The sequence below is a fragment of the Acomys russatus genome, chromosome 29, assembly GCF_903995435.1.
Source record: "Acomys russatus chromosome 29, mAcoRus1.1, whole genome shotgun sequence".
Lineage (NCBI taxonomy): Eukaryota > Metazoa > Chordata > Mammalia > Rodentia > Muridae > Acomys > Acomys russatus.
The window spans coordinates 3,555,188-3,581,989 of NC_067165.1; the positions used below are offsets into that span (position 1 = coordinate 3,555,188).

Below are 26,802 nucleotides of genomic sequence, written 5' to 3' on the forward strand. Positions count from 1 at the left end.
ATTTGCAGGCAAATGGATGGAACTAGAAATGATCAGCCTGAGTGAGTTAACCCAGACTCAAAAAGATACACATGGTATATACTCACTTATAACTGGACACTAGCTCAACAGTGATATCCTCTGCGCGTTCTCGTTTAGCAGGGGATTGGCATAGTAGCTAGGACATCCTATTGTGACTCCTATAAGAGAGGTATGGGAGAATGGGGAAATGGAAGGACCAGAGGGTCCTGGAACCCACAAGAAGACCATCAAGGCTGGTGGATCTGGCCGCAGGGAGGTCTGCTCAAACTACTGTACCAACCAAGGACAATGCGTGCAGTAAACCTAAACCCCTTATTCAGATCTAGCCAACGGACACCACATTCTCCACAGTTGTGTGAAGAGCAAAGACTGACTCTGACATGAAACCTGCTCTCTCCTATTTGATCACTCCCCCTTGGTGGGGAGGCCTGGTGGCACCCAGAGGAAGTGTAAGCAGGCTACCAGGATGAGACCTGACAGGCTGTGACCATATGGTGGTGGAGGAGGTCCCCTTCTGTCACAGACCTAGGGGAGGGGAATAGGGTGAAGGAGGGAGGGAGGGGCAACAGGAAGATACAAGTGAGGGGATAATAATAGAGATGTAATCTGAATAAACTACTTAAATAGTAAAATTTTAAAAATTTATAGGTTGTTCATAGTTAGGTTTTTCCAGAGGACATCAGGTGGTTTGTCCTCGAAAGGATACCTCAATTTCGCCCACCCATCCTTGATAGCATCATGATGAGCAATGGCTACCTTTTCTTAGAGTTGGTGAACTGCTCAGAGTTCCATCTCATTTGTTTATTTTAAAGACTACATGGTACTGTGCACCTCTAGCCAAAGAAACCATGTCTCTCTTTCTGAAATGCAAGCAGCCACTGCTACTTGGAGCCTAGATGCGTCAATTCATTAACTACATATCGTATCTTTTTTGTGTGTATATGGGCATTTGTCTGCATATATATTTGCACCCCAGATGAGGGCATCAGAGCCCATACCACTACAGTTATAGACAATTGCTAGCTGACATTTGGGTGCTAGGAATTTAACCCAGAACCTCTGGAAAAACAGCCAGGACTCTTGACTGGTGAGCCATCTCTCCAGAAGCATTAATTAAATATTAAATGCTGGAATATTTGAACAATCTAGGAATAAATTGTAAATGTTTTTATTTCCTCTGAAGAGGGGAAGAGGAATCATGACTTGGGTTGAGGCCTCATGTTTCTATCTAACTATCCGTAGGCCTAGAAGCTTCCAGCCTCTGTACAATCTAATCTTCAAGACTGGACCTTGAAGGCTTCTGCTTCCAGCCTCTGTCTGCTAACCTGGGCCTACAATGTTCTCAGCCTCTGAGACTTACTGCTGAATAAGCTCACCCTTTCTAGCTCTTCTGAACTCTTGCTGGCTGGTTCAACTCAGCTGTTCTGGCCTAAATACCTCTCCAAGTTGACTGATTCAAACTGGCTCTTCTTGACTTCTGGCTGAATTGCTCTGCCCGGCCTCAAACTAATTCTGGCAATATCCTTTAATCTTCTGGTTCCTCATTCTCCGGCTTGCTCTGTCTTCACCTGTGTCTAGCTTGTTCTCTCTTCAACCTGTCTATAAAACTGCCCCAGGATAAACTCTCCATAAAAAACTCTCCCTCTTTTCTCCCTATGCTGCTCTTAAGTAGCTTCTCTTTCCTGTCCTGTTCTCATGAGAGTTAGATGTATGCTGTCTCTGACTCATTCTGTCAAATCTGTCTCTGATGCATCACTGTGTCTGCCCCTCAATTAGACCTCATTGTTTGGGATTAAAGATGTGCACTAAATTCCAGCCAGAGGGACTAAAGGCGCGCGCGCACACGCGCGCGCGCGCGCGCGCGCGCGTGTGTGTGTGTGTGTGTGTGTGTGTGTGTGTGTGTGTGTGTGTACTTACTAAGGGTGTGTCTGTACTCCAGCTGGATCACACAGACCTGGGTCTTTTGATGCGATCAGTTGCCAGAGAAGCCATGTTGTTGGATTAAAACTCCTCTAAAATGAACTGTGATGCAAAGAAAATTTTTGCTCCAATCTTCCTCAGAATAATAAATTCAAGATCACTATCTAGCAAATTCAAGGCCATCTCTAGCTGTACATAGTAAGACCCTGTCTCAAAACAAACAAGCCAAGAAAATCAAACAAAATCCTACTGTTTCTGTAGCATACACCATTGTAACAAAGCACCACACTGGTCTTGCTATCTCTCTCTCTCTCTCTCTCTCTCTCTCTCTCTCATTCTAAACTGTCTTTTCCCTCACTGCTATTGTTTTTATTTGGAGCATACATGCTGCCTATTTATGATACCTGTCTAGCAGAGAACCAGGGCTCCTAGACCTCCTCACTTCTAATTATCTTTCCTTCTACTACACACAGCAAAGTTCCATTGTCACGGGTTTCCTAAGATTAATTCTCCCAACTATGTACTGAATTCTGTCCCTATACCTGCCAAGGAACTTATCTCCTACAATTAGCACCCCCGCACCCCCTTTCTCCTCCAGCCCTTGCTCCTTCTTGACCTAACCATTCTCAACTGTGGAACACAAACATCTATAACATTGCCCACCTTAGAAGACAGCCCCTCAGCCTGTGCATCCCTTCTAATAATCACTGCTCTTTTTCCTAGTCTGTCTACAGCTACTGTTTCTCTTCCTCATGTATTCGTTCTTCAGATAAGATTTGTACCTTTCACATTCTAATAAAAAGCTTTTAAAAACAAACAAGCAACAACGACAGCAAACAGTAACCTCCACTTTGCCAAATCTAGTAAGTCAATTCTCAGTTTTCATCTTAATATTAGCAGTAAGAACAGCTGAGATCAAGCTGTTTCTTAAGTTACTCCACATTGTATTTTTTAAAAATGGTTTGGGAGATGGAGGGATGGCTCAGCTGTTGAGGGCATGTACTGCTCAGTGGCCCTGAGCTCATTTCCCAGCACCACATATGGTAGCTCACAACTGCTGGCACCTCCAGCTGTAGGAGATCCAACACCTTTTTCTGGACTCCAGGAGCACCTACAATCACATGTATACACACACTCACACATGTGTAAGCACATATAAAATTAAAAATTAAAAAAACCCTCAAAAGGAAAAAAAGAGGAAGAGGAGGAGCAGGAGCAGGAGGAGGAATTTAGGGAACACACTAGACCCAAGTGCATGACTCCCTCACCTGGATTCCATAAAGTGGCAGGTTCCTGGCACTGTTATGCCACTGGCCCCAAAAATCAGTCATATGATAACCAATACACGCACCAAGAAAGACTTTCTACCACTTCGGTTCAGCCTGGTCCCCTGCTATGCATAAGGTCTACTCAACTGCTCTTATTCACTGGTCCCCCTGCTAGCCAATTTGAACCTAGATTTGCTGGTCTGGCCTCAGCCTAGGTATTAGATCCGATTAAATCTTCAATTAAACACTGACCCTCCTATGGCCTCGGCAACATCTTCATCTGGGCAGCTGGTTTGGGTTACTTTACCTTTATTAATAGACTCTATTTGCATTTCTATCAGCCCACTTATGAAACTCGAGAATGCTACACAGCCTCTTAAATTTGTATTTATTCTGTAAACCATGTGCATGGATATGTGCATATGTATAACATACACATAACACACACATATATATATAATATTTATACATACATACATATATATATATATATATATATATATATATATATATGGAGGAGACTTACTGTGTGCTGATATGAGATTTAATATAAATGATTAAGACTGGAATAAAAGAACATACATTAACCTCAGCCAGACTACCAATATAGGTAGGGTTATCTAGCAGTCAACTCCCATTAAAAAGGTTGTACCTTGTGAATGTATTGTTATTAAATAATTTTGACAAGTGGGAAGGCATAAAACGTGTTTGGCTAGATTTCTAGCACAGCAAGATCAGAGCATCATCTCTTTTGTGAAATGCGTTCCTTGTTCGGCATTAAGATAGCAGATTCTTCTGCCCTCCGCCTTCACTGGCTCTTCATTTTCATCTCCCTTTTCTGGTTCCTGCTTATGTCCGTCCAGACACGGTGCCCTGGAGCTCCGTCTGAGGACACTTGTTTATCTATATGTAGGTTCTTGGTGTTCTTATCCAATCTTAGGGCATCTTATCTCTGTATAACTTTCCCCTGAACTCAAGGCTCAGCTAAGCTATTCAAGAATACCACTTGTGGCCCAGTGTGGTGGCACACGCCTTTAATCCCAGCACTCCAGGAGGAAGAGGCAGGTGGATCTCTGTGAGTTTGAGGCCAGCCTGGCCTACAAAGAGAGTTCCAGGATAGCCAGGGTTATTACACAGAGAGACCCTGTCTCAAAAAACCAAAAAAAAAAAAAAAAAAAAAAAAAAAAAACCAAAACCCAAAAAAACAAAGACTACCACTTGCTAAGTAATGGACTAGCAATCCACCTTCCTGTCCTCAGCTTGCTCCCCCTTTTCCGTGAGCTGTGTACCAGGCACACTGAGACTGCTCAGGTGTACACTCACATTCATTCTCTGGTTCTTGATTATCCGCCTAGAAATGCTGGGGTTCTGCTCAAACATTTTCTCTTTATGTACACTACAAGCAATTACCGAGCACTTATTATGGGCTGGATAGAAAACGATTCTATATGACCTCTCCATGCAGATGCATAGCGGGACACAGTATTTAACATAGCCAAACCAGTCTTTAATGATCACCAGAGCTCCACTGTTTCTTTTTCATTCCTCTCAGAAAGTGGTACCACTATTGTTATTTAGTGGTTGAAGCCAAAAATACGGACCTCTTATTTCCCTTCTTTACTCCCCTTTCCAACCTCTCAGGAATTCATTAGTTCTGGCTCTGAAATACACAACATGTCATTTGGCTAAACAGACATGGTATCAAATCATCTTGTAAATATTTATGTTTGTACTGATTAATGCTGCTCAGTCTTGGTCACAGCCACTTCTGTTTACAGTGGGTTTTAACGCAGAGACTAGACTAGTCAGAATGCTGGAAATAAGGGATTGTGTAAGATCAGCCTTAAGTGGGACCCTTCCACGGCTCGAGGAACATCACAGAAGGACAGAAAGAATCTATGAGGTAGATGATAGGAAAGAATACCACAGAATACGGACTCCTGGACATGACAGAGCCGTTGCATCCTGGGCTCACAGCACTTCCGTCCACCTATCATGGGCAGGCAGGGGGTCCTGAGGCCCCACCCTCCTCTGAGAAGCTCTAGACAAGTGGTTGAACGGCAAGGGTCCTCACACTCCTTGTGATGTGGCCACTGCTAAGTTGCCCTGGCTCAAGTAAATACCCCCAGGTTCATGCAAGCAATCACAATGAAATAGAATGGGGTACCTCCCTGCAAAAAAAAAAAAGGAAAATCATAAATAGCTGTTTGTTCTAGCTTGATTTTCTACTGCTGTGATAATAAAACGCTGGCCAAAAGCCGCTTGGAGAGGGAAAGATTTGTTTCATCGTATAGATTCTAGTCCAGCAGGACTGAAACACAGGTGGTAAAGACCCCTGATCACTGGATCACTCTCTGAGGCTTGTTCAGCTTGCTTTTTTTATACGACCCAGAACTGTCTGTCCAGGCTTGGCACTGCCCACAGTGGGCTAGACACTCTAACACTAGTCACTAAGCAAGAAAATGTCCCAGCCAGGCACGGTGGTACGCGCCTATAATTTCCTAACCCTTGGGGAGGCAGAGGCAGGTAGATCTCTGTGAGTTCGAGGCCAGCCTGGTCTACAGAGCTAGTCCAGGACAGGCAAGAAACAGGGTAGGGGTAGGGGAGGAGAGGGGGGAGGGGAATGGGGGTAAGGGGAGGGGAGAAGAGGGGAGGGAAGGGGAGGGAAAAGAGAAGAAAAAAGGTCCCACAGACATACCTATAAGCCAAATTGAGGAAGTAATTCCTTAATTGAGGGTCCCTCTTGCCAGATTACTCTAGTTTGTGTCACGTTGACAAAAACTAAGCAGCACAGCGTCACTGGTCTCTATTGCCGGCTTCAAACCTGAGAGGCTGAAAAGAGCCCACAGGCCTTATCTTACAGTTCTGTACATTAGAAGCCTGAGACATGAACTGAGGTGCTAGGAAGGGTTGGGTGTCCTCTGGAGACTCTCAGAGCAAAGTCCACTCTTTGCATTTTGCTTTTGGAGGCTCCCTGTGTTGCCTCGCAGTCCCTTCCTCCATCCCGTAAGCCCCCACTGGCCAGCAGCGCCCTGCTCACATCTGCTCACGACCTTGCTCAGGAGACTTCTACCCTTGTCTGCTACTTCTGAGGACCACTGTGTTTCCATGGACTCTCAAGCCATCCAGAACCTACTCTCACTTTTAGAGTGAGATGACTTGTAACGCTACTTTGTCTTTGCCGTGTAACAGACAACATTCACCGGTTCCTGAGGGGAGGACACAGACATTGGGAGACCTCATCAAATAAACAGCAGAACTCCACAGGCTACCAAGCTGCTCCCCCATAACACGGATACTCAGAGTTCGCTCACTGAGGGTTTAAAAAAGAGCTTGGAAGTGGAAAGTGGGGGAGGGTCCAGGAGGGGAAGGAATAGGGTAGATTTGACCAAAACACATAGGAAAGTCTTAAACAATAATTTTTAAAAAGATTGCTCACTAGCCCAGCAATGGTAATGCATCATGCCTTTAATCCCAGCACTTGGGAGGCAGAGGCAAGTGGATCTCTGAGTTCGAAGCCAGCCTGGTCTACAGAGCAAGTTCTAGGGCATCTGGGGCTACACTAGCAAACAAAATCTTTAAAAATACTAATATCTTTATACTAATGTTACTTAAGTAGGCTTTCTTTTGCCGGGGAGGAAGGGTTTCAAGACAGGGTTTCTCTGTGTAGCCTTGGCTGTCCTAGACTCACATTTATCCTCCTGCCTCTGCCTCCCAAGTGCTGGGATTAAAGGCGTGCGCCACCACACCCAGCTAAGTAGGCTTTCGTATGCAGAAATCTTATTTGAATCAAGACATAGATCGACACTCTACTATTTCTACTACAATATTCATTCACTAATTTGACATTTACGAAACAGCATATTGGGGCTAGGGAGATGGCTCAGAGGTTAAGAGCACTGCCTACTCTTCCAAAGGTCCTGAGTTCAATTCCCAGCAACCACGTGGTGCCTTACAACCATCTATAATGAGATCTAGTGCCCTCTTCTGGTGTACATGCAGGCAAAATACTGTGTATCTATGATAAATAAATAATTTTTTAAAAAACAGCATATTGTTCTTTGTCTTACATACTTGAGTAACAACATATAAACATAACTGAATCAAAACCATGGATGCACAAATTAACTTTCCTAGCTACTTGTCCCTGTTAGGTGTGCCATCTGCATATCCATATGTCAGCTGACCGTACAGGCTTGTCATGATGATAATATGGAATTATAAACCTAGAACGCTCAGCACAGTTCCTGACTACCATCAGGTACTCCTTGAGTAAGTAAAATTAACATTTATTTTATAAAGACTGCATCCAAGCTTTAAAGTACAAAAAAGATAACTTTCTATGTCTAGAATGTTACACTATTCTCTATAAAACTAGAACTTAAACAACATAACAGAATATTACTGCATCCTTACTGTCTAGATTTCCTGTGTCTAATTAAATCAGTTATATTATCTTCCAATTTAACTAGCTTGTAGCTCTCTCGATATTTACCTTTTTCTCGTTCTTTTTTTTTTTTTGCTTTTGCTTTTTTTTGTTGTTGTTGTTGTTTTGTTTTTTGTTTTATTTTTGTTTTTGTTTTTTTTAAGATAGGGTTTCTCTGTGTATCCTGGGCTGTCCTGGACTCACTTTGTAGACCAGGCTGGCCTTGAACTCACAGTGATCTGCCTGCCTCTATCTCCCGAGTACTGGGATTAAATGTGTGCACCACCCACACCTAGCACTTTTTTCTTTTTTCAGACCAATTTTACTACATAGCCCAGGTTGACCTCAAACTCAACTGCCCTGGTCTCCAAATGGCATTACAGTAATGTGCTATCACACCTGGCCTGACATTGCTTCTAAATTAAAAATAGAAAGGAGGTGGGGAAGAACCAACCTAGGAACAGCAAACAGCCCAGTGATCAGTGATCTTCAGAGTGAATACTAAAGAATCAACTTCCAAGGCCAAGCTCATCACTTGAATAGAACCAATTCTGAAGCAATGGCTTTAGTTTTAAACCAAAGCATTGTGCACTGAAGAACTGACAGGTGGAATGAATCAAAATTAAGACTGAATATGAACATGAAAACTGCAACTTTCTAAAGTTAACTCGAGACATCTATAAAATTTTGTTTCAAGTATCTCAGGAAAGTTCTTGTATATTTTGCAGGGACAGAAATACTTACAGTTTGATAATATGAGGGTGACGAAAGAGTTTAAGATTTTGGATTTCTCGCTTTATTTTTCCAACAACATCTAAACTGCGAATCTTCTGTCTATTTAAGATCTTAACTGCCACTTTATGGCCTGTCAATTGATGTTCTCCAACTAAAGAAAAGAGAAAGAGAAATATTGGCTGTCATAAGAACAAGTCAGCGCCCCGTGCATCTTCCCACTGTGCTCCCGGCTCTACCTCAGCATCCTGAGGTGCACAGGCCTCAAGTGCTTTTCTTTCACCTCAGCCTCTTCCCCTTGAGAAAGCGTTCCTTCAGCACGGAAGTGTGCCCCTGTCACCTTAGCATCCTTAGTAAAGCAAGGAAACAATGCCTCCATCTCTGCAGAATGGGTTACTAAATTGTGTCTTCCTTCATAAAAATACCACCGAACATCTTTTAGACATTCATTATATTTTCCCTTATTTTTCATCTTCTATTTAACATCACTCTATTTGTTACAGAAGAATAATTTCTTTAACAAAGATAAAATAGCTTAATTATTGTTAAAAGTTCAAGTTACTGCGATCTTTGCTGCCTCAAGTACCACTCGTTCCTCCCTTTTGTTCAGGGGCCATGCTAGTCTTCTCTGGATTGGTCCAGTTATAATGGCTCTGCTAAGGCAGCACTCTTACCCTCTGTTGGTCAGCCCCACTCTCCTGTAGCTCCCAGGTGGTCTCCGTTCCGTCCCCTACTGGCTCTTTAAAGATTAATGTCTGCAGGTTTCTAGCCAAGACCCCTTGAGTCATCTCACTCATCTCCCAAGCTTTATAATTACACTATGACCCTATTCCTTCTTCATATTCATATGGAAAATTTTGAGACTGGTACCCCATAAGAACCGCAAAGTCAACAAATTCAAAATTAGATGCAGCATTCTTGTCTTCTTCCTCTGCCAAACTCGTGTCCTTTTCTAGAGAGTGCTCTGCTGTATGCCTTTGATCCAGCTAGTGATAGCTACTGAATATTTCCTTAAGAACCATCACTTAAACTCAGTATAATAACAGTGGTAGCAACAGAAGCGACAATGATATTTATTATTGTGTACTAAGCAGTATTCTTTTGCTAGCTGGCCTGCTCACCCACCCTTACAACAACTCTATGAAGTATTACTATTTTCCAGGGCTATATGCAACCTAACTCACAGAGAAGCTAAACATCTTGTCTAAGGTCACACGCTTAAGCGGAGGCGCCACATGTGACACAGAGTTGTCTGACTTCAGAACCAAAATGCGTAACCACCCAATTCAACAGTGCCATGTCTTTGTGCCTGAGTGATGCAAACATAAAATGGACTAATTGAGGAACTGCGTTTCCTGTTGAGAAAGATTATTTTATATTCATAACTTCATAGTCATTTTAATCACTCTTTTAAAGTTTGAACGTTACTTTCCTCACATAGAAAGCCAACTAATTGGTAAAAACGTTGTTCAAGCAACATCAGTTTGCTAACACATTCCAAAACGCGTCCAGGTCTTGAGGAAACTGTGATTCTGGGACTGACTATCCCGAAAACAGCCTAAATGGCTTCCTGATGCCTGAGGCGTGCACCACATACCCTGGAAACATAACACCCAAGCACCAGCCCACAAGGCCCAACAAATCCTTTATCTTCAAATCCATATGGCCTCATGGAAAGTGAAGACTGCTATCACTTTTCACTACCACAGGGCTAGAATCAAGTCCTCCTCCCCCACAGGGGGACTAAAAGTACTGTCTAAGAAGAAAGCAGGTAACTTCTGCAAAGCAAAGAAGATCATGGAGTCTGTCTGTGATGGTCAATCCTGTCACGTTGACTGAATAAACGCTTGAGAGGTTAGTAAAATACAGCTCTGGCCATGTCTGTCAAGACACGTTCCAAAGATAACTAAAACCAGAAGATGTAACCAACAGACAAATGCCTGGATGGATCCAGACCACCGGGGTAGGAGGTGAGCCTCTGGAAGGAGGCAGTCACTGGGGGAATGTCTGTAAGGCTGCAAGCGGCTCTTGTCTATGTTTTTCCTTTCCAGCTAATACAATGCAAACTGCTCTGCTCCAACCTGCCCTTCCAGTCATGATGGGCTGGCGCCTCTGAAACTGGGAGCCAAGATAAATAATTCCTCCCTACATGTTGTTCCCAGGAATTTGGTCACATGATACAGAAGGGTGTAACACAAAGTGTACCAGCCAAACAGGTGGACCATTTGTTTTCATATCACAGGGCTAATCTGCAAATAAAAATGTGAGTGAGCTGACTCAGAAAAGAACGTAACAATAAAGTATTACTTTGCCTCTATCTGAGGAAAATCGACTTGTTTATCTTTATATATGGAAAAAATTCATATGAAACACTAAAAAGAAGTGGTATTTTCCCTAAAAATGGTTACAATACTGATACATTAAGTAAATGTCTGAAGTTAAAACAGTCAAAATCCCAGCACTCGGGAGGCAGAGGCAGGCAGATGGCTGTGAGTTCAAGGCCAGCCTGGTCTACAAAGTGGGTCCAAGACAGTCAAGGATACACAGAGGAACCCTGTCTCAAAAAAAAACAAAACAAAAAAAACCCCACAGTCATCTGCATTGAGAATCCCCCCCACACTTTTAATTAATTACGGTAGTTTTTAGGCTAATAATTCCTTCAGCAACTTTGTGCTAAACTACAAATAACTACATAAAATAATTTGTCACACTTTCCCCCTGAAAGCCAAATGAAAGTCCTCTAAAAGTCTTTCAATAGTCGGGCAATGGTGGCGCACACCTTTAATCCCAGCACTTGGGAGGCAGAGGCAGGTGGATTTCTGAGTTCAAGGCCAGCCTGGTCTACAGAGTAGTTCCAAGACAGCCAGGGCTACACCAAGAAACCCTGATTCAAGAAAGAAAATAAAATTTTTTAATAAATACACATACAAAACCAAAAAAATATCTTCTATGTGGCAGACAACTTTTTCTTAATAGAAACCAAATGTTTGCATTCTTCAGTTTTATTTCCACTTACTTAATCCATTTAAAAATTGAATAAATGTAAAGCACTTGCTAAGTATCAACATGTGAAGAAAGACTTATATTACGTCTCAAATTATCACTGGGGAAACAACTACAAGCAAATTAAAATAACTGAAGTAAATTTTATATGGGATTTAATATACCTTGTTTGTAAAGGGTTGGTGAAAACAGGATGGACAAACCAGGTAAAACAGCAAATATTCAGATCACTATCTGCTTGTTGGGTACAATACGAACACCTACCCACTGAACAGGTTTGCAGTGAGTGCCTGCTATGACAGCCCCCAAGCTAATCACACCAGCACTCCATTTGGGGTAGAGGCAGTTTGAAGGCAGCTCTGCTGTAGGGCTCGCTGCCCAGCAACCCCTACAGTACTTTTATTTCTAGGCAGCAGTCCCGAGATACACCCATACACATGACTACCAAGACTGCAACCTACACCCCTGTGTCTAGGTGTAGCCATGTAAACACCTCAAGCAGCTTCTCCATCTCAAAGTCTGGAGTTAAAAGCTGCTGTTCTGAACCCGAGGGTCAGAGGTATGCAGCCGGGAGCAACGAGGAAGAGAAGACGACCAGACATGACAACAGTTTGAACCATCTGCCAGAATTTTACAAGAACGTTAAATACCACTATCTTGTTTTAAGTCCCTCTAATTTTTTTTATTTTATTTTATTGTTTGAGAATTTTATACATGTACACAACACTGACGTTATAGGCAGTTGTGACCCACCTGACATGGGTGCTGGGAACTCCACTGAGGTTCTCTGCAAGAACACTCTCCATTGCTAACCACTGAGCCATCTTTCCAGCAACATATACTATGTATTCTGGGCAAACCACCCCAACCCATCTGCCATTTCTCCATCTTAAATTCCTGCGCTGTCTTTTTTTTTTTTTTTTTTAATTCATTTGTCCATTTAGTATTGTCAGTGTTGTAGACCCCTCTCCTATTCATGCTGGAATAGGTACTGGATTAACCTTGTGTGGATCTTAGGCATACAGAAACAGCCACTGTGTGTTTTTAGAACAGCTCTGCTGTGTCTGGAAAATACTGTTTGGCAGCTATCCTTCACAGCCTCTGCTTTTACCTTCCTGTGCCCTACTCCATGATGATCTCTGGCCTTGTAGGGAGGGAACATGATATGGATATTCTTTTTTTTTTTTTTTTTTTCCCAAGACAGGGTTTCTCTGTGTAGCTTTAGCAGGTCTGGACTTGTTTTATAGACCAGGCTGGCCTCGAACTCACAGCGATCGCCTGCCTCTGCCCCCCCCCTTACAGGTGTGTGCCACCACGCCCAGCTGAGCACTCCAGTTTCTTATTGTCGATACTGTGACTAGTTTTGAGTTCTGTTTTAGTTGTCATCCAGTTAACAGAAGCTTTTATGATAGTTGAGAGCTTCAATAATCTATGCGTACAATGGTAAGTCTTCAGAGGGCAGTTTGATACTATGTCCATTTAGCAAAATTGTAGTGTAAGTTCTCAGCAGTGTGTCTCTGGCCCAGCTAATAGTTCCAGGCATGAGTTCTATCTTGCAGGTCAGGCCTTAGATCCAACTAGAAAGTTGTAGGTTACTCTCATGACATGCATGCCACTAGGCAGCAGGGGGCATACTTGCCAGGCTTGTCATTGTAGCTCCCAGAGTTCACAGCGACTGCTGGTGGCTTTTCTTTTTTTTTTTCCTCCTGCATAGCACCTTCTGGCAATATGAAAACTAGCCAGTTCAGATGAAGTTTCCAGGTCAGTGCCAGACTGATTTCTCTATCTTAGGACTCAAGTATGTAGTGACTGGCTTCAGCAATCAAGAACCGCCCCTCAGTTCCTGGTGGGCAGCTAAGAGCAACTACAACAGCCTGCATTGTTTGGGTAAATCTGAGGACTCCCCCCCCCACACACACACACACACACGCACACGCGCACACAAACCCAACAAGTTGAAGAGAGGTAGGCCCTTTTATCAAGTTGAAAAGGAATAGGCCCTTTGAACAAGTTGGAAAGGGGCAGCCCTTTCATTATCTTCAGATTTCTCCACAGATGAATTTAAATACTACTTATTCAGGACACTGTAAAACCCCCTTTGGGAGCTATCAGGATGGCTCAGTGGGTAAAGTGCCTAGTGGCTTAAGTCTGATCTCTGGAGCCCACATAAAGGTGGGAGATAAGCTAACTACACAAGGCTGTTCTCTGATGTCCACACGCATGCGGGAACATGTACACGCATCATATAACCATCAACACACACATACACACACACACACACACACACACACACACACACACATATTAACTTTACACTTTCAATTCTGCTGCAATATTCATTAATGGTTCCTTCTGGTTTTCTTGAATTCTATCCAAAATAAATAAAATACTTTCTAAAAACAACACTGGGGAGAGAAGCCCACACTCACCCAAACTATACCTGGACTATGCCTTTTATGATTTCTTCATCTTTATCCTTCTTGTCTGTTTTGAGCTGGGGAAGAGGGTTGACAGAAGTCTCACTCTGTAGCTCTGGCTAGCCCAGAACTCATTAGTTATACAGACCAGGCTGGCCTCAAACTTGCAGCCTGGAACTTGCTATGTTTATATAGAACAGGTTTGCCTCAAACTTTCAGTAATCCACCCACCTCTGCCTTCCCCAGCCCTCACAGTTTTCCTCTAAGGGCCTGACCACCAGCCCTTCCCACACCCCACCCCCCCCCCCCCCCCCCCCCCCCCGTCTTGGTTACTGCAAGTCTGAGAAGCCTGCACCATCACGTCTGACTTACAGCTCTGTGTTTTACAAGGTGAAGAGTGCCACACAGAAGAAGGAATGGAAATAACTTTACACCGCTCTAGAAAACAGAATTAGGAATGTTTATTAGAAATTCAAGTGCCTATAAAGGCTCTCCTATACTACACTATACTGGCCAACATTAAAAAGATGTTTTTGGGAGGCTGGAGAGATGGCTCAGTGGTTAAAAGCAGTAGCTGCTCTTCCAAAGGTCCTGAGTTCAATTCCCACCAAACACATGGTGGCTCACAACCATCTAAATGAGATCTGGTGCCCTCTTCTGGCATGTAGGTGTACATGCAGGCAGAACACGGTATACATAATAAACGTTGTTGTTTTTCTTTAATGTTTTTCTAAGTAACTACTTTTCTTAAATACACTTTTTCCACAGGTTATATGTTATTTAACATTTACTTGATCCTTGGTCATTGTTCCATATTAGACGGGAGGGATTCAAGTCAGGTGTCTTACAGTCTTTGTCTAATAGCAAGGCCACAGCTGCTGGAAATGGGCATAGAATGGATACAGACTTGCTTACATCATTCAAGTAGTGAGTAGTGGGGACAGAAACCTTGGCACTCTCCAGTGCATCATCCAGGATACAAATGGGAAGCTCAGCCATTTGTCAGGATTACCATACGACAAATCCTATACTAAGCACAGGGCTCCACTAAGTCAAGCCTAATTCTCCTTCCATCTCTCATCTCTCAGATCGCTTTAATCGCATGCCCAGGGATCATGCCATACTGGAGGATATAACCCTTTTAAGCCTCTCTGCGCCTCCTGATAACTTTGTCTGCCATTTTCTGAATGCTTTCCAGTTCAAGCCGCTTTGTTAATGCACAAAGTACAGAGCTTTACTGGGATGCATTATGAAGGCATAACTATACAATGGTTTTACATAAAGATAAAGGCAATATTATAGTTTTTCTAATTTTCAATATCACTTCTAGATTAAAATCAGGAATATTTTAAAATCTCAAGTACATACTCTAAGTAATTTAATAAAGTATAGTTTGGAACACTTCAGTATGAATTCATTTAATTTTAACATGATTTTAAATATTATATCTAACAAACAAAATGAATGGTTAAAAAATATTCATTTTTAGTACTCAGTTACACCCCATTTCTCTGGAAAATTAAGAAAAAGTAAGAAATTTCCCAAACATTTTTCTACTATAATGGATACAAAAATATTACATAACTTGAAAGCCTTAGTACACAGAAAGCCTATTTAATTTCATGTGTTCCACTTCATCAATAAGAATTACAGAATCGCTGTGTATATGTATAAGTATCATACATATTAAAATAACAATTTGAAATCAGGAGAAAAGACAATCAGAATTTCAAGTTTAGAAGGTCAAGACATGATCTCCTGCCTTGAAGAAGCCATAACGAAAACCAAAATCCTGTCTTTCACAGGAAGATGAAAGGAATTGGGTGATGTAAAATAAACCATGCTCTCCCTCATGTGTGGAAGCTGAAATAGCATGGTCTAAATGAAGGAGAGTAATTACGAGACTGGGAGGGATGGGGACAGGAAACCGAATTTGACTCACATACATCAGAGTATCAAACTAAACCCTGGAAGATGGTCTTCATGACAAAATCTGAAATAGGCTAAAAAAATAAATAAATAAAAACCTTTCAAAATGACATGGGTGAATTTTAAATTTATGTCTTTCTAACATGGCAAAATGACATAAATGGAAAATGCAGAATGCTTAAAGCAGCATTGTTCATAGTAATCAAAATACATAAACTTTCCAAATGTCTATTAACAGAACAACAGATAAGTGGTACAGACTTAATGTAATACTGTGTATCTGTGAGACTGAACAAATTATAATTATATGCAACTACAGACCAAAAAAAAAAAAAAAAAAGCTCACAAATAGAATCCTAGGTAAAAGAAACAAGAAGTAAATGATTCTGTTACTAAGAAGTTCAAAAGTGGACGCAATTATCCACAGATGCCGGGGCGGGGTGGGTGGTGACCTTCACTGGGAATAAAGAATAGAGACAGCAACCAAAGGGGGCTCCTGGGACAGCAGCCATGGCCGCGTCTCTGTGGAAGCAGCCTTCACGGTGTTTAGCTTATGACTGTCACGATCAGCACGACTGGATTCTTTCCAGGATAGGGGGTGCTGTGGTTCGAATGTAAAATGGCCCCCACAGACTCACATGGTTGAACACTTGGCGCCCAGAGGGTGGTACTATTTCGGAAGGTTGTAGAATCTTTAGGTGTTGGGATTTTTCTGGAGGAAGTGAGTCACTGGGCGTGGGCCTTGATGTTTTACGGCACTGCCTCATTTCCCGGATGCGGAAGCAATGTGGCTAATCAGACTTCCGCTTCTGACACCCAACCTTTCCTGCCTGCTGCCACGCCTTCACCAAACGGAATGCACTGTACTCCTCTGGAACTGGGTCAAAATAAACTTTTCTTTCTTAAGTTGATTTTTGTCAAGGTATTTTTTCACAGGAACAAGAAAGTAACTAAGGCAGCTTGTATAATTTTCAAAGTTGACTGAGAACTATGGTATATGCCTGCCTTCCTAGAGGCAGAATTCTACACAGTGAGTTCTAGGCCAACCAGGGCTATGTAATGAGATTCTGTCTAAAAAGAACCAGAACACTTAATCAGCACCTAAACTATAGCAAGCCAAGGGCTACTAAATCCATCACCACGTTTGAACTTGGTGTAGAAGCTGGCCCAGTGTGCTGGCCTTTACTCAAGCATATTCAGACCTTTAGCTCTGGGAGTCAGGAATGGCCTGATGGACATATGTTCCAACTCCTACCAGCACCAGACTCCTGCCAAAATAACACAAGGCTCCTTTCTTCTTTGCCCATGAGGAGACAAAACCGCCTCGCCAATTTTCCCCAAAGTTCCTTCAGGAAGTCCTTAAATTCTCTGAGGTTAGCTCTACCACGGACGCAGAAGCCTTTTTCCCTTTGACCTGTGACTAAGAAGCAAATGGGCAAATTTAACTCTCCGAACTCTATATGGTAGGTAGCACCATGCCTGGGCTACAAGCTGAGGACACTAGGAATGAAGAGACCATCTGAGGGTGGCAGCACATTAATCACTGTCACCTCTGCTGTGACAAACTACCTCACAGCTCACACAGTTCAAGAATACAGCCCAATATGGCAGACGAGCCGCAGCTGCAGGACCTTGAGGTGGCTGGTCCCGCTGCATGCGCAGTGACAAAGCAGAGAAAAGGATGCCACAGCCCCAGGATATTTCTCCTTCTTATTCCGCCCAGGACCCTAGGCTGTGAAATAGCGCTGTCCACACTTAGTGTTGCTTTTCTGAATACAATTAACCTAGTCTAGAAAACCCAGCACTGATATACTCAGAAACTTGTTTTCATGGTGACTCTAAATGCTGCTAAGCTGACTCTCTGCCAACCAGACACACAAGGGGAACAGTTTAAGCCATACTGTTCCACCCCTTTTCCTCATAGACTCATGGACATCTGACAATGTGAAATCTATTGGATCTAGTTTCAAAAGCCCCTATAATCTTTACCAATTGCCACATTGTTTAAGGGTCCAAAGTCCCAGCCTCTGTTGAGAGTCAAGGTAATCACTTCACTTAAAAAAAGAAAAAAAAGAAAAAGAAAGAAAAAAGTTACATTTATACAGAGTACAAAGGTGAGGAATAAACACTCCCGTTCCAAAACAGAGCTCTGGGGCCCAGCAAGAAATGACTGAAATTCACCAAGAAAAACACTAAGTCCTACCGCTCCCACTTGGCTTTTGGAGATCATGGTGAAATTGAAATCAGAGTTTGGATGACTCCATCCCTCAGCTGGGCTGCCTAAAGTACACATAGGCCCTCTTTTGAGCCAACTCGCCAACTCTCCGTCACGCCTACAGCTTTCTTCAGCAGAAATCCCATCTGTAGCCCTAGCACTGCCAGCACACCTGGATTATACCAATGAGCAGCAACCAAAACACAGACTGAACGCTACTCCATCCTGAAACGTCCCCTGCCAAAAAAACAACTGCCCGACTACATCCAGCCTCACTCAGGCTCTCAGGAAAAAGAATACAGCCAGTTCCAGATACAGTCCTTGGTCACCTCTGACCTCTCGTGAGCTAGGCCTCCTTTCTCCACAGGTCTCTCAACATTCTTGTGTTTCAAGATCCCAGCAGAACATCCCAGGGACTTTGTAGCCCACTGGTGCCAGCTCTCTATAGTCCTGCAAACCAGTTCCAATGGCCTAAAACCTACCCACATCTAGGTAGCAGACGTGTCTCTGTTAGTTAGCTTTCCTCCTTGCTATGACCAGATTGCCAACAAAAACAGTGTAAAGAACAGGGGGGCTTATTTTGGTTTATAGTTCACTGTGATGGGGAGGTCATGGCAGCGGGAGCTTACAGCAGCTGGTCACAGTGCATTCACACAGCATCCTTGACTCACTAATGTCTAACACGAATTTGGTTAAAACTTTTGTCAGATAATGCAAGTGCTTTAGAATATGTTGGTCTACTCTCATATTTTGCTTCATATTTAATTCTGACACATTTTAAATCTTACAGGATGGACATTTATTATCTATTTAATTACTATTTAGTGTCTATTTAATTACTGCTCTGCCAGTCCTTTCCAGGGCCTTTCATTTCCTTTTGGGCTTCATGGCAGTGGTTTGAATGAAAACGGCTCCCATAGGGTCATGTGGGGTGGCACTATTCCGAGGTGTGGCCTTATTGGAGGAAGTGCTGGAATTAAAGGCATGCGCTACCACGCCTGGGATTAATTTCTTGGTCACCGAATTCCCTTTGGTGTTTCCTTTACTGTGGTTATGCTGGTAACAAACTCAATTCATCTTTCAGGGGGAGGAAAGTGTGTAGCTTTACTTTTAAGCTTTTTTTTTTTTTTTCTCCCTTCAAATGGCAAGAGCTGAGAGTTTACTTCTTTCGTCTCTTATGTTCAAAAATTGCTCCTGCCCACTTTCTCTTTCCCTTTGAGAACGTGAAATGCCCACTCTGTGACCATCAATGCTTGCCACTACATGCAATATTACAACACAGTAAACGTTCTAGCTTCAGTTGACTGAGTTTAGTTTACTTAGTTTTCAAAGATGCATTCCAGACACAGATGACACAAAATATCAAGATAGCATAATCACACGGGAGTCCTTAAAGCAAAGAACTGTTACTTCCACAGCGCATACTAAATAATGAGATCACGGGAGCGGCTCCTGCCAACTCTCGGAAAAAGACTCAAGCAGGAGGAGCCGTGTGTGCGCATTTGAACAGACGCTTTAAGTGGAATCTGGAAGTCTATTTCTGTTTCCCTATGATTATGCTGGTAAAAATAGTGACCTTATACTTCCTCCATAGACCCTCCAGCCCAAAGTGAATTAACCAATTACACATCATTTTTATAAAAATGATGTTGAGGGGCTGGTGGCCTAATGGCCTGAATCCAAAATTCCCCATACCTCACAAGGCGGCAAGCTGGAACTGACACTCAAGAGCTGTCCTCTGACCTCCGCTCATCATGGCATATAGGCACTTACACACACACACACACACACACACACACACACACACACACACACAAAACTATAATAATGTTTTTAATGTTTCGTAGACAAACTGAATAATCTTATTGATCTTGGTGTACATTCAGAAAAGGTTAATTTAAAGAAAGGAAACCCCAGAAATGGCGAGACATCTCAGCAGCAAGACCATGTACTGCTCTGGCAGAGGACCTGAATTCAGCTCCCAGCACTCACGTTGTATGGTTCACATTGCCCATAACTGTAGGCCTAGGGAACCTCACACCGTCTTGTAGCCTCTGTAGATGATGCATACATACGCCACAAATATAAAATTAAAATGTTTTTAAAATGCCACTTTGAAAAGGAAGACCTAAGGTTATCTTTCCATTCACTTATACCCACAATTAACGAATAATAAGTGTATTGGACTTCCACTGTGTCCCAGTCTCTGACTTAGGCACTCTTTCCACCCTCCATCTCTCCATGGTTCAGACTGGACATTCAATTTTGACTTATACCACTCCCTGCCCTGACCTTCTCAGTGGAATCTAATCTGTTATGTCATCTAGGAAGTTCGATTTTGATTGCTACATTTTTCAGTTCTACAAATGTCCTTTACTTATTTGTATAGATTCCCAGCCGACTAATAAACAGACTCCATCTTGAACATATTAGTAAGTTAAAGTTCATATCTGATAACTTTAAAATCTCAATCACTTCTATGCATTTTTCTATTATCACAGACCTCTCCTAGAATGCAAATTGTTATATGTGAACATCTATCTATAGAGACCCCACCTGGCTTTCTTTTCCTTTAGAGAAGAGAGAGAGTCGCCATTCTTAGTCCGGGATTAAGCCAATCATAAACGGAATATTTAGACTTCCAAGCGTTGCAGTCATAAACTCACATGTTTACCAAGAACTGTAGTAGATGTAAATATGTTTTGATCCCAAGTGTAGGATGTGAAACAGATTTATGTGTGGGTGTGTGGTGCTTTTCCGCTGGAAACAGACATGTGAGAGGACAGGTGATGCTTGTCCACTAGAAGAGGAACTGCCTCTTGCAGGGGCATGACCTTTGCCAGCTGATAAACATCCTAGCATGGACTCTGAGAGGAGATGTACATATATATATGGGCCCAAAACAAGAGGCTGGGTTTTTTGGTCTTTGCATCGTTTCAATTGCTTGGCTGTTCATCGCTCCCCTTCGAGACGCTCCTGGAGAGAACCATTCCAGCTGCTGCTCCAGGTTCCAGCTGCTGCTCCAGGTTCCGGCTGCTGCTCCAGGTTCCAGCTGCTCCAGGCTCCGGCTGTTGCTCCAGGCTCCGGCTGCTGCTTCCAGGCTCCGGCTGCTGCTCCAGGCTCCGGCTGCTGCTTCCAGTTCCAATGGCTGCAGTTGCAGTCCCCTTTGCTGAATTGCTGGTTTACTGTTTAAGGTGCCCGCGGGAATCCTGCCAACTACGCCAGTGGAATTGCTCCCAGGAACTGAGTCTGAAAAGGTCTACTTCTCCTGTTCCTATCTAGGGTAGGTGGACTGGAAGGGACGTATGGGCATTAAAGAACCCCAAATAAAGTAGGTTAGGAAAAATTCAAAGCCTACAAAGGACTGACTCTGAAAAACTTAATTCTATTTTCTCCTCCGAAATCATACTGCTTCATCCTCCTCACAAATCAACAACCCACTAAAAACGTCAGGCTCACTCCAGTAGACTTTCCTTCCCAGGAGATTTCCTTTAAATAGTATCGGCTGCCTTCAAACAGACGGCTGTGGGGCTTCTTAGGGTTCTCCCTCCAGTTTTCCTCGTTGTTCTTAACTAGAAAGTTAATTTCATACACGTAGCCAGGGTAGACATATATGCAATAGCAGAATGGTAAAGTGGGCAAGAGCATCACCACATGGTAGCTATCCCACCTTCCCTGTAAAGTAGGTAGCCTGCAGTAAGGATCCTGCTGGACAACCACCTACACCTGAGTGAACGGTCAATAACAGAAACCTCACTGGTGCACACGGTGGGTACAGGAGTCTCAAGGCATCACCAGTTATGACAACTTTTCTCCAGATGATGGCGCTTTGGGTGGTTCAAACATAGTCACACTGTTTTCTGATGGTGTGAAAAGCATCACATGTCCACTCTGAGGTCACACAGCACCCTTCTGGAGTTCTCCTAAGTATAAAGCTCGTTGTCAGAATGAATCACAGTTGGCTATCTTTTTCCAAGCTATTCTACCAAGAACTGAACCCATTATTACAAATTTGACTTAAAGTATAATAAAACAAAACTACTTCTGCAACGGCCAACCAATGTTGTCTCTGCACACCTATGTCCCACCTGGCAACAATTTTGTCTTTTTTTTAAAATATATTTTATTAATTTATTCATATTACATCTCAATTGTTATCCCATCCCTTGTATCCAACTATTTTATCATTTAAGCATTCATAATACATAGTTCTAAAGCTTAAGTTTGTGGTCACCTAAAACACAGTCTTTGGAACTGCTATCAATTGTTCCATTCGTTACACACCACCTGTGTTTTGGATTGGGTTTTAACCTAAGTCCTAGATTTGACACATGTCCTTATTGAATTCCACTTTTCTGGCTTTTATACAGCGATCCAAACACTCTATTCGGATGAGATTCTGATTCTGTGGTTTGTCTACTAGTTATCTCATCCAGTTTTGTGCCATTCTAAACAGTAACTCATATTGGATCTGAGTCTACATCAAAAATAATTTATATATATAAAAAAACCAAACAAACAGGCAAACTCAATGGTATGGGCTGGAGGGATGGCTCAGTGGTCAAGAACACCTACTGCTCCTCAAGAAGACCTGAACTCAATTCCCAGCACCTATGTCAGGCAGGTCACAACTGCCTGTCACTCCAGATCCAGTGGAGGTCCAACACCTTTGACCTCTGAAGGCACCTGCACTCACATACACACACCTAGTCACAGAGACACACATACACATAATTAAAAATAAATCTTTTTAATTCATTCATTTACATCCCGATTGTAGCGCCCTCCCTCGTCTCCTCCTAGTCCCACCCTCCCTTTCTCATCCCCCGACCCCCACCCCTAGTCCTCAGAAAGGGGGAACCCTCCTCCTGTATCACCTGACCTCAGCCTATCAAGTCTCATCTGGACTGCCTGCATCCTCTTCCTCTGTGGCCTAGCGAGGCCACTCCGCCAGGGGGAAGTGATCTACAAGTGGGGACCAGAGTCCATGTCAGAGGTAAACCCTACTCCCCATATTGTGGGACCCACAAGGAGACTGTGCTGCTTATTGACTACATCTGAGCAAGGGGACTAGGTCCTCACCACGCATGATCCTTGATTTGTGCCTTAGTCTCTGCAGCTCCCCTTCCCAGACCATCACCCCTGCAGCCCAGATTTGTTGGCTCCATTGGTCTCCTTGTGGAGCTTCTGTCCCCTCCTGGTCCTCCTATCCCCTAACTCTTCCATAAGACTCCCCGCACCCCACCCCAAAGTTTAGCTGTGAGTCTCAGCATCTGCTTACCTCCCCCGCTGGGTGGAGTCTTCCAGAGGACCTCTATGGTAGGCTCCTGTCCTGTTTCTCCTCTTCTACCACTTCCGGTGTCTGTTCTATTTGCCCTTCTGAATGAGAATTAAGCATCCTCCCTAGGGTCCTCCTTGTTAGCTATACCACTCCCGGGCAGATACGCAAAAGATGCTCCACCATACAACAAGGACATTTACTCAACTGTGTTCATAGCAGCTTTAATAGCCAGAATCTGGAAACAACCTAGATGTCCCTCAACCAAAGGATGGATAAAGAAACTGTGGTGCATTTAGACAATGGAATTAAAACCAAGAAAATCTTGAAGTTTGACAGCAAATGAAACTAGAAAAGATCATCCTAAATAAGGTAGCCCAGCCCCAGAAAGACGCCCACGGTATGTGCTCACTTTTAAGCAGATATTAGCCACATGACACAGGATAACCACACTACAATACAGAGACTGAAGAAGCTAAAAATAAAACTTTAAGACAATTCAAGTATAGACAGAGCACCCCTTTCTGATGCTACCTAACTTCTTCAAGAATAGTTGTTCAGCAGCGATAAACCATCCATAGCACATTTTATCCTTATCACAAAGCTACTGTGAGAAACAAAGTCAAATTTTTAGCTGAAATCAACTGATAGTGTGCAGCATAGCTATGAGATCATCTAAGAGTTCACGGGGCTCTGACACGGGCTATGAAGGGAGGACCTGGTATGAATCTGAAAGAAGATAAGCTTCTTGTATCGCAGTAACTTAAAACATTAAATATGAAATCAGGCCAGGCGTGGTGGCACACACCTTTAATCCCAGTACTCAGGAGGCAGAGGCAGGCAAATCACTGTGAGTTCAAGGCCAGCCTGGTCTACAAAGTGAGTCCAGGACAGCCAAAGCTACGCAGAGAAACCCCGTCTCAAAAACTAATAATAATAATAATAATAATAATAATAATAAGAAGAAGAAGAAGAAGAAGAAGAAGAAGAAGAAGAAGAAGAAGAAATAAGAATCATTTAAGCAAGTTCTGTAACATTCTCACTTCAACTAAATTAGTAAGTCAGCTGTTTGTCGTAGTGTCTGTAGCCACATTAATAATACTAGCAATATTATGTGTTTAATTATTTGTGCTTAAAATAATACTATGTAATATGTACTGCTGGCAATACTGCATTAATTGGGTTGGGAGAACTGGAATCAGTTCTGGAATCCCACACAGCACCAATTCAAGCACAGTAAAACAGAGAAAAGAAGGACAATGCATACTAATAGAATTATACAAGTAAAGTAAGAATTTAGAAAAAATGAATTGAGAGTATATGTAAACATTTAATGTCATTATTTTCAGTTATGACAACCATATTTTATTGGTTTGTAGCTAATTTATAATTTAGAAAGAGTCAGCAGTACTGAGTGAAAACATATTTCACACTGGGTTTTAATAATACATAAAATGACAAAAAGAAAAAAAACACAAGGAGGAAAATATTTTAATAACTAAGCACATTAACATTTGCAATAAAAGGTTTGATTTTTGTTAGAGTTTTTAATTATGTAAAAGGCTGATTTTTAAAATCTAAGAACAGATTCATTGAAAGAAAAATTAACACTTCAGAAACAAAGCCACCACCAAAAGAAAGAAAGTGAAAACCCATCAAAGGCGAGCACCACCAAACGAATCCCTACTCAAGCAAGGAGACTGCTCCCTGGAAGGAGCAAAGAAAGGTTCTATTATTAGCAGAGATAAGAACAGCCTGAAATTCCTTCCCCACTAGCTAGCACCGTGCTAAAAATAAGATGGTTTACCACTCATCAGGATAAACACTGCTCTGAGTATTCATCTCATTTGCCTAAACAGAAAAAGTACAAGCCTGTCTCAAAACTTTCTCTTATATTTGAATCTAAATACACTCAGATTTGCTCTCCCTGTTACAGAACACTCAACAGCGGCCCCCACTTCCTAATCATCTCAAAGGATTTGAGATTGGATCTTTCTGTTAGATCAAATGAAACTGCCTACTTGACTTCAACAACTGACTAATTTTTCCTGAAAAATGTTTTCCCTATCATTAAGGAAACCAGAGGAATCTCGGGATGACTGAAGTGGTATTGCTACCACAGAGCGCCACCAAAGCTGGCATGAGCCACAAGACAAGCGAACATTTTGAGCTGTTATCATAGAAGCAGTGAGAGCAGCACAAATGAGGGAAAGCAGGGAAGTGCCGGCACGAGGGCATGATGAAGTCCATGGGATGGGAGGTCTGATCTCTTCCAGGGGATCTGGGACACAACTCCAGTACATGTGATGTACAAAATATGCCTGCACGCCTGCCTTCTGGGTAGTGAATGGGAGAGGGTGAAAACTGAGCAGTGCCTACATAGTTAGAAATTTCTCAACACTCTTCTTCACAAATTCCTCTCACCCAATAAGGTTTCATTCTCAGAACTAGATCACAGGGAATGCTCACAGTGTACTGAACTGCATGTGTAAGTATAAGAGGCCTTTTGAGCTGCATATTTTCATGTAATGAGTTTGGCATATGCCACGTACAGCAGGCTTATGACAGTCCCACGCTAGGTCATCCCACTCGAGTGTTCTGTACGCTGAAAAGAGTATGACAGAGTCATGTCCCTGTGGACGTGTTCAGAATGTACCTGTCTACGACTTGCAAAACAAGGCTCCTCTAGACAACAATAATAAATTCAAGTGTACACAGTGTAGTAATTAGAATTTTTTTTTTTTAATCTTAGGGCTGGAGAGATGGCTCAGAGGTTAAGAGCACTAGCTGCTCTTCCAAAGGTCCTGAGTTCAATTCCCAGCAACCACATGGTGGCTCACAACCATCTATAATGTGATCTGATGCCCTCTTCTGACCTGCAGGTGTGCATGCAGGCAGAGCACTGTATACATAATAATAAATAAATCTTTTTTTAAATAAAAAGAGAGAGATTAAAAACATACTACCTTTCCAGCTTTGTCAACCCATATTATCTGTTTTCAGGACACTGTCTAGAAACAGCAATACTACAGCCCAATGAAGGAGAAAATTCAATTTAGTTCACTTTAAATAAGTTTTTAAGTACTTATTAGCAAATGATTTTATATGCTTTCTTAAAGTAATTTGAAACTGTCTTATTTTATGAAAGCTATACTATTTATATTTTTGCTTATGAAGCTCAACTTGGATCAATAAATTTATGTACCAACAATTGAAATTAAACTTAAATAGCATAACAGTTAAGAGAGAAAGTACATAAAATGTTCCTCACCACCTCTATTCACATCTTTATTGCCACATAAAATTAAACCATCCGCTATTAAAGTTTTATAGTAGGAATTAATGTGATAAAATCTAAATCTATAACAATGAAAAAATGTATGAGCTTTCAACAAAACATGCTGAAACAAGTGGATAATCACGTGGAAAAGAGCGACCTTTAGTTTCATTTCATACCGCACTCAGGAATGAACTCAGAATGGATCTCGGCTACAGGTAAAGAGCAGAACAAACCAAATATCCATAAGGAAAGACAGGAAGCCAAATCTTCCAGACTTCTGAGGCAACGATTTTTTAACTATAATATCAAATAC

The 26,802-nt window shown here is 42.3% G+C and overlaps 1 protein-coding gene across 2 annotated transcripts in view; it reads right to left on the reverse strand.

The window, feature by feature from the left end:
- Positions 1-26,802, reverse strand: part of Prkaa2 (protein kinase AMP-activated catalytic subunit alpha 2) — a 53,153-nt gene that overhangs the window by 20,466 nt on the left and 5,885 nt on the right. Inside the window, exon 2 of one of the 2 annotated variants that reach the window (XM_051171298.1) lies at positions 8,380-8,521. The exons of the other annotated variant lie outside the window; for it this stretch is intronic. Within the exon in view, the coding sequence (XP_051027255.1) occupies positions 8,380-8,521 (142 nt within the window). The remainder of the gene's footprint in view (positions 1-8,379; positions 8,522-26,802) is intronic. 2 annotated transcript variants of the gene reach the window in all.